This window comes from Sphaerodactylus townsendi, linkage group LG04 (genome assembly GCF_021028975.2).
Source record: "Sphaerodactylus townsendi isolate TG3544 linkage group LG04, MPM_Stown_v2.3, whole genome shotgun sequence".
NCBI lineage: Eukaryota > Metazoa > Chordata > Lepidosauria > Squamata > Sphaerodactylidae > Sphaerodactylus > Sphaerodactylus townsendi.
The window spans coordinates 96,370,859-96,379,689 of NC_059428.1; the positions used below are offsets into that span (position 1 = coordinate 96,370,859).

The following is an 8,831-nucleotide window of genomic DNA, read 5'->3' on the forward strand; positions in this document are numbered from 1 at the left end:
GCTGTGTTAATGTTCAATAACCTTTATTTATTTCATTTATACGGTCCTTTTCTTCCTAATGGGGAAAACAAAGTAGCATACATTTGTTTTACCTTCTATTTTATCATCATGTCAACTGTGTGAGGTAGGTGATCGGCCTAAAGTTGTCCAGAAAGCTTCCATGGCAGACTTAAATTTAAGTCTCCTAAATCCTAGTGTGACACTCTAACCACTACCAACACTGGCTGTTTAGAAAGCTAATGTTTATATCCTGTAGAGACAATTAATCTTTTTTAAAAAATTGTTCCATGCAGTGTAATGTTTGGTAAGTCCAGGCTTGTGCATAATTCTTGTTTCTATAGTACTGCTATCACAAAACTAGTTCTCAAACTCTCTATCTTTGGGGAACTCTTTGTTACAATGTCTTGTCTGTGGAGGAACCTATTTGCACTGCAGACGATTCTAGGAAATATATAGGGCATACTGTTTCATGCAGACACTTGGGCAAGTTGAAGTCTCAATGTCATCCTGTGAACTAAGCACAACCAACTACTCTTCAATGCCAGCATATCGGAGGTGAAGCTCAGTCATGACCATCTCTCTCTGTATGTATCTGTTGCATTCTGTAATGACTATTTATGAATCTTTCCTCTAACTCGAGAGGTTATGTTATATAATGGTCCACTGGAACAGATAAGAGGTGCTTCTTTATTATGAACCTTTCTAAAGAGGTGCTAGTCACTGTTATTTTGTAGGGCTTTTCATTTATACTTTTGGGCGCTGTTGGAAAATTGGAGTGTGTGGTGGAGGGTTAGGGGTTCTTTTAAGAGTAGATTAAGTAATATGTTTACTTTCAAGATCTGTTTGTATTTTTATTGTCATGAATTGTACTGAATCCTTTGGGTTCCTCATTTGTCTTTCCTGAAGCCTTTAGGGGAAATGTAGAGTTCAAATTTGAAATGAATACACAATCTTCCTTTCAAAGACACTTGTCTTCATGACCATCTCATTGAAGAATTCATGTCCATTTCTGAAGAGCCCTTAGTTTCCATGAACAGTTGCTGCTGTTGGGTTGTGTCCATTTTGTTTCAATGCATGTAGAAGTTTGCTTTAAAGAAAATTGTTCGTATTCTTTCCATTTTAAAAGTGCAGCACAAATTTCATCAAAGGATTTATCTGAATGAAATCTTGAGCATCAAACAGCAGGTATAATTGCTTTTCTTGTACAAAGTCATTCACATGCTGGTGATGCTGTAAAATATCTGTAATGACTCAGGAAAGAAATTGTGGTCTCATGAAACTTAGCTGAAGTTATCAACTCACAGCATTAAAATAAAAATTGTCAAGTTAAAAATTATTGGGAAAGGAACCAAAAATAAAAGCAAGAGTCATAGTTAAAGATGCTTCAAAACAGCCATTGAAATTATGATGAAGGGTTGGAGTATCTATTTTTTAACTAGTTGTCTTCTTTATGACAGAAAAAATCAACCGTATGAAAACAGGGGGGAGTTATAGAATTCTGTCATATGAATAAATTGTTTCCGAGTTTTAGATCTCAAGCTCAACCAGTAAAATGACGTTTAGAGCAAACAGAAGGAAGGGCTTTGCATCATTTTGTAAACTCACTTCAGAGTCATCGCTGTGTAAAGTTGAAACACTGAAGTGTAATGTGTTTAAAAGAAATGCACAAATGTGTGGGAGGACAGAGGTCTTTGCCATATAAGCAGAAATAGAACTGGGGCTTATAGAAGCAAAATCACTTGAAATATCCTGTCAGTCCATCACATTTGAGAATCTGTTTGTTTTGTTTCAATCTGTAGACAGGTAAAGCTACTGTTTTTATTTTCTGAAAATTTATGTATTTTACAGAGGATGTATGGGATATTCAGTTTGTAGATTGACTGATAGCTTGCATACAAAAAACCAAAGACAACATATTTATTATGCATTCATTTTTACTTCCCCCAATTCATAGTGAGTGTCAAGTGCCCTGCATAGAGTAATGATATAACAACAATTCAAAGTTTTGCACTTCTGGGTCATCCTTGCAATGCTTAGGGAAGATCTGTCCTATCTAGCACTGTTGTGAGACATTATCAAATACATGTCCTGCATATTATTGCTACAATCCTTACAAAACGGTGAGAATTGTCACTGTTACTCCAGACTAAGCCCATTGCAGTCAAGTGATTTTAACTGGATTAATTCTGTATAGGATTGCACAGAAAGACAGACAACATTGCTAAGTGACTTGGAGGCAGAGGCCAGATTTCTCCTTCACAACCTGGTCTGTCTCAGCTATTAGCTCCTAATCTTACAAAAAAGCATGAATCTATTAAAGCAAGCAAAATTATATTTTATAGAGAACACCATTAATGAAATTTTACTGAAGGAGTGTGTTGTAAATTACTTCTTAAAAGTGGTCAAACGAGATTAAAACTTTTATTAGTATCCATGTTTCTTGTAAAACTGGGCTCTTGCAGTAACATCATTGGCATAATCGTCCCCTGTTGTGCCTCTGTCCATTCCCTCATAGGTTTGAACATTGCGAATCCCAGCATTGTAGGCTGAAACTCCACCTAAAATTAATGTAAGAAGAACAAAGTCACATTAAAAACAGTCTTTAATGTGGAGGAGATATGTTAAGCATCAAAGTGTAGACCTAGAAGGCCCATATGTAAAGGCAGTGTTTAGCACTGGATGTTGGATTCAACACACTAAACAGGAATGAAATCTTCCCATTAGGGTTGGCTTGTTGCTGGAGATCTCCCACTATTACATCTGATCCCCAGGTGACAGAGATCACCTGGAGAAAATGGCCGCTTTGGAAGGTAGTTTGTACGGCATTATAACTCATTGAAGTCCTTCCGCAAATCCCACCGTCCTCAGGCCTCACCCCCAAACTCTCCAGGTATTTCCCAATGTGGCAACTCTACTTTCCATTTTCTATTTCCTGCTACAGCCCTATGCATCTTCCATCAAACTGGAGGACCTCCAGACAATCTAGGACATGGCCATGGGGTAGAGTTGCCAGCATTGGGTTGAGAAATACCTGGAGATTTTGGAGGTAAATCTTGAGGAGAATAGGCTTTGCGGACAGGAGGGAGTTCAATGGGATATAATGCCATAGAGTACACATTCCAAAACAGCCATTATTTTTTTCGGGTAAACTGATCTTTGTTGGCCGGAGATCAGTTGTAATAGCAGAAGATCCTCACCTTTAGGTGGCAATTCTTGGAGCTGGTTGTAGAATGGGGAAGTCAGCAGGGGATGGAGGGTCCGAATTTGTACAAAGTATTCTCAATTCGTAGTTCATACCTTTGAGCTGTTGTGCTTTGGTCCATCGTGGAAATTTTTTAGCAATGCCATTTATCATGCTGCAGAGGATTTGGGTACCCTGGGTAATATGAGCTTCGCTATCCCATGTGCCTGTTAATTTATGGTATCTTTTATCAACCTAGAAGAAACATTACAGCATTTTACTAACTCTGAAAAGATTATTATTTTATCCAGTGCCATCAATATACTTTCCTTTTATAAAGTGGTAAGAAGAAAAATACAAGTTCCTGACAAGAGATTATAAAGAGAAAAGAGCATGCAATAAGCGATGAATGTAAGCAAGTGCATATAAGCAAAGCTTTAATTTCGTTGGGATAATTTGCCCTTGGAACTCCAGAGCAGTGGTTCTCAACCTGTGTGTCGGGACCCCTTTGGGGGTCGAACAACCTTTTCACAGGGGTCGCCTAAGACTCTCTGCATCAGTGTTCTCCATCTGTAAAATGGATAAATGTTAGGGTTGGGGGTCACCACAACATGAGGAACTGTATTAAAGGGTCATGGCATTAGGAAGGTTGAGAACCACTGCTCCAGAGTATACTACCATTATTCAGGTAAATAGTGTGCCTTATGTATATCTTTATATCAGATATGAGGCTTTTACCTGCATCAAGCCAAATCCATTTCCACGGTCACCCCAGCCATTCCTCAGGGCAGTTCCAGCATGAGTTTCTCGAGAGATTATACCAGCAATCACAGCTGCCTCAATACCTGATTTTTTACTGACAGCTAAAATCTTTGGTTTATATTTGTTCATATTCCTTAGGTCTTTCTCTGCAATAATGGCTGAAGCTTGAACTCCTTGTGCAAAATGAAAAATAGCATTTTAAAACATCTGTTTCAAGTATATAGGAAGTACATTTAAATAGCAGAAGCTCAAGAAACATCATCAGCGCAAGTCAAGCTGTAAATTAGATATTCACAAAACATTGATGCCCCCAAAGTAAGAGAGTCCATCCCAGCCAACCGATACTCATACTGTGGGCTTGGACAAACAGCATAAAGGAAAATCCACAGTTGCTGTACATGTCAAAGTCTTTTTTGCAGGTGTATTGCTGTGTTAAAACGATCACCTAAGAGCTGGGCTATGCATTACTATGACTGCAAAATAGCCTCACCTGACTCCACACTTATGTCAACCTAATCCAAGGAATGTGTAGCTCTGGTATATAAACGTTCACTGAGATAAGGGTGGGAGTGGATTGGGAAGTTAAAATGGGTGGGAGCAAGACAAACTGAACTGCCCAGGGCTTCAGGGGCCACTCAGCCCCACACTTCCAACAAGGGACATTAGCTCATCCATTGCTTCCTCTTTGAAACTGACAGCAGTAAGGATGCAATGGATGAGCTGACACCAATTACTGTTGCTAATGATCTGAGCCAAGCAGCTCCAAAAACCTGGCCAGCAGTAGCCCACCAGGAAATTTCCCTCAAAAGCTAAATGGCCAGTTCACCCTGGTTAAGGGCAGGGTAAGTATTGATTATTAATAGCATATGCTGTAATGGCAGAATTGATAGATGTACTGTGAAGAATGGTCCTTAATGTCCAACAAGGAAGCAAGTCTTGTTATCCAATGATGTAAACAAGTGTTGGTTTACTCTCTTGATCAATATTTCTTTTACAGTTTGCAGCACTGCTTCCACTAGACAACATTCACCCTATAAGCCAACTGTGAGGGATTTTACCTCCAGATTTCAGGCCTTCTGCTTTTGCAGTTCTAGGTCCAGCTCCTGTGGTTTGAACTTCCGCTACCTTTCCATAGTTACCAGTGCAACCTTCCAAGGTTAAATATAATTATTAGTAAAGTCAGATGGTGATATGACTTTTAGAACGCATGGTGTTTTGTTTTATTCATTGTTGGCCATTGTTGAGAACCACGGCTCAGTGTTCTAATCTGCACAAATCTGGTGCATGTACTGCCTTCACGAGCACATAGGAGATCAACCAACAGTTGAGAAGTATATTTTTCAAGGGGATTTGTTAATGTTTAGTATAAAATATTAGGACAACTTTAATGCATGTAATGGGTGCAAACCAGGATAAACTGATCTCTATCATAGAGTTTAAGCTGTTTTTTATTTTTCCAGGGGGATAAGATATGCTGGCTTTGTCAACACCATTATTTTGTGCATTATTGAACATGATACTTTGATACAAGAGCACTTATAGTTCATTGAGCGACTTTCAAACAGATGTGGGGGGAGCAGGGGTAGTTAGACACTAGGACCCAGGTGGAGCGTTCTATAACAACGAAGGTCTGGCATGCTTTGTTCTGTGGTAGTGTAATATGCAATCCTACTATAATCCCTCTGTGGAACAGAGTATAAAAAGCCCAAGGGATTAAAGCTATCCCAAATAGTAGAAACGCTCCTTGCGGTTTTAAGAAAAGTAGGCTCACTGAGCTGTCAGTTGCCAGTTTGTGTGGTGCTAGGCAACCACAACAACATTGCTGAATCTTCCCAACTTTGTTGAAGGCTTTCATGGCCGGACTCAACTGGTGGTTGTGGGTTTTCTGGGCTGTGTGGCTGTAGAACAAGATCTACCATACCACAGCCACACAGCCCGGAAAACCCACAACAACCACTTCCCAACTTTGTTTTCTGTACAGAAAAGCCTTGGGGAGGGAGAACAGAGGTGGATGAGAAGTCCTGGAAACGATCTCATCCCCACTCTCCTTTATTTATTTAACTCTTGACTGGCCGCCAATGGAGGAGAATTTGCTGACCTTGGAACAAGGCACAATAGAGCAGCAACCCCCAAACAACTGGGCCAGAATTTTCTGGGGAGCAGCTGCCAGAGGAGGGTAAGCTGAAGTTAAGGGAGCTGGTGGATGAGAACAAAGACAGAAGCAGGAAAATGGGAGTGGGGCCACAGGAAGGGGAAAGAGGAAATAGTACAGGGGTGAAATACATGGGGAAATTAGATTGTGAATCCCCCACTTGGATTTATTTATTTACCTAATTTATATCCTGTCTTTCTCCTTAATGGGGACGCAAAGCAGCTTATATTGTTCCTGCATTTTACCCTAATACTATGCTCTAAAGTTACACATAATATGAACTAACAGAGCAAGTAATGTAAGTGTATGGTTGATTTATAACTGATGAAGTAGTGTCCAGTTGGAATGACAAACTGGAGAGAAATCTCTGTTAACAGAATACATTTCTATCAGTGGCACAAGACTTTCTCACCCTCTCCAGCTGGAAATGATACCCCCCTCCCACACACACATTCTGTTTTGAGGGACCCTCTTGAGAACTGTGTGAGGAGGGAACCAGTGAAAATCATTTTCTTATCCATTAGTGGAAAGTTGTTATGGGATCCAATCTACTCTCTCTAACCCTAGCCTACTTATAGAGTTGCAGGGAGGATAAAACAAAAAGACAGAACCATGACGACCACCTTGGTGTCCTTGGAGGAAAGGCAGGAATAAAATGGATGGTTTGTAATTCCATTTGACCAGTTGCTTGGAGCAGGGGCATAACGAGGAAAACTGGAGCCCTGGGCAAAACCTGAGTTTGATGTCCCCCCATGGGCAGCAGAAGGAGGCGAAGCTCCCCATCCTCCTCCCCTGGTGGCTTGTGGCTTCCCCCCTCCCTGCTGGCTGAACTTAGGCGCCCCCCTTACCGGCGAAAGGGCATGAGATGCGGGGGGCGGTGGCGGGCAGCAGCGGCATCCAGGGGAGAGCAGCGCGGTCGGTGGGTCGACCAGGTGCGTGTGCCCCCATGACTGTTAGTTCTGCCACCCCACAAAGTTCCATCCGAGGACACAGCAGGGCTGACAAGAGGCGGAGTACAGGCAGCAAGGCTTGGCAGTTCGGCTCGGCCTGATCCATGGATCAGGCCGAGCTGAGCCAGGTCGGAGGCGCTTCAAGGGCCAAGGGCCCGAGCCCGCCCCCTCCGAACTCTGTGCAATCTGAACTTCAGTAACATCCAACATTCTCGGATGTGTTTTTATTTTTTGTGTGTTTTTTCGCATTTCAGCCTGTAAGGGCCGTATTTTTAGAGATATTGGCACCAAAATTTCAGGGTATCATTGCTCCAGCACATGAAGCCTGCTGGGTTCTACAAAAAAAAAAACCCCACAGCATTTTTAAAGCTAGTGACACCAAAATTTCAGGGTATCTTCAGGAGACCGTCCTGATGACACCTCCCAAATTTGGTGAAGTTTGGTTCAGGGGGGCCAAAGTTAATGGACTCCCAAAAGGGGTGCCCCATCCCCCATTGTTTCCAATGGGAGCTAATAGAAGATAGAGGCTTTGCCCCTTTGAAGATACCCTGGAAGTTCTGTGACTGTGCCTTCAGAAATGTGCACCCCACAGGCTGCACCAGAAATTCCATTGACATCAATGGAAAAAAATCAATGCAGAAATAAGATTCTTGGGCAAATTTCTGGGGTGCCTGTCAGGGGTGCAATTGTTAAGCTAGTGACACCAAAGGGGACTGTCCTGATGACACCCCCCAAGTTTGGTGAAGTTTGGTTCAGGGGGGACAAAGTTATGGACCCTCAAAGGTGCAGCCCCATCTCCTTAGCTCCCATTGAAAACAATGGGGGATAGGGGCAACCCGTTTGGGGGTCCATAACTTTGGACCCCCTGAACCAAACTGCACCAAACTTGGGGGGTGTCATCAGGACAGTCCCCTTATGATTCCCTGAAATTTTGGTGCCAATATCTCTAAAATGCGCCCCCTGCAGGCCAAAATGTCAAAAACACCAAAAAATAAAAATGAAGGAGCATGCCCTGCAAAATTCCTGAGCCCTGGGCAGCTGCCCACATTGCCCAATGGACATTACGCCACTGGCTTGGAGCAAATAATTCCACATTCAGTTTGAAATCATCAGTATATTGCTGCTGCATGCTCACCAACAGGAGACAGATCATCGGCTAATTGGATATGAAAGATCAATGTAAAACATACCTGGAACATTTCCTTCAGTTCTGTAAAGAAGGCAGAAAAGAAACACAAGTGCGAATGAAACACCTTTCATCATTGCTGGATGTTTCTGGTCCTCTTCAGTGCTATAACTGTAGAAGAAGAGGCTCAGTCAAGCCTTTTTATACGAGATTCTTCACTGGTTGCCTACCGTTGGCTTAGTGATGGGATGGATGGGGAATTTTGAAAGTTGCACAATTCAGAGCTTGTAGGTATTTTCCATTTTAATGGGGTTGCAAAATCAGAAACTTCCTCACTACCAAAGGGTCAAATCACTTTGATGCCAACCCACATTAATAAGTATAAATTATTAGCATGAGAAATGGCCTTTTCATGTGCTGTGGTTCAGAAGCATTGTCTACTTACAAACTCCTTTTAAAAATAAATATATACCTTTTGATAGGTATAGATACAGATGAATTTATGTAGTTTATATGAAGGTCAACTGTAATAGAGCGTTAATTATGGACATTAAAATATAAATGTGTGGTATGTGTATAAGGGGTTTCAAAGGAATTAAGGATGACCAGCTTCCCCTATGAGTGAATATGAAAAATCCACCATTTGACCCGGGGGTTCCC

At 41.6% G+C, this 8,831-nt stretch overlaps 1 protein-coding gene across 1 annotated transcript; it reads right to left on the bottom strand.

Moving 5' to 3' along the window:
* Window positions 1-1,916: 1,916 nt before the first annotated feature.
* On the bottom strand, window positions 1,917-8,337 carry LOC125430641 (lysozyme g-like). The gene is made up of 5 exons (XM_048492693.1): window positions 8,236-8,337; window positions 5,002-5,091; window positions 3,920-4,116; window positions 3,298-3,436; window positions 1,917-2,558 (listed from the first exon to the last, which is right to left on the bottom strand). Exons 1-5 carry the CDS (start codon window positions 8,306-8,308, stop codon window positions 2,425-2,427), a joined length of 633 nt encoding a protein of 210 aa, XP_048348650.1. The 5' UTR covers window positions 8,309-8,337; the 3' UTR covers window positions 1,917-2,424.
* Window positions 8,338-8,831: the final 494 nt, after the last annotated feature.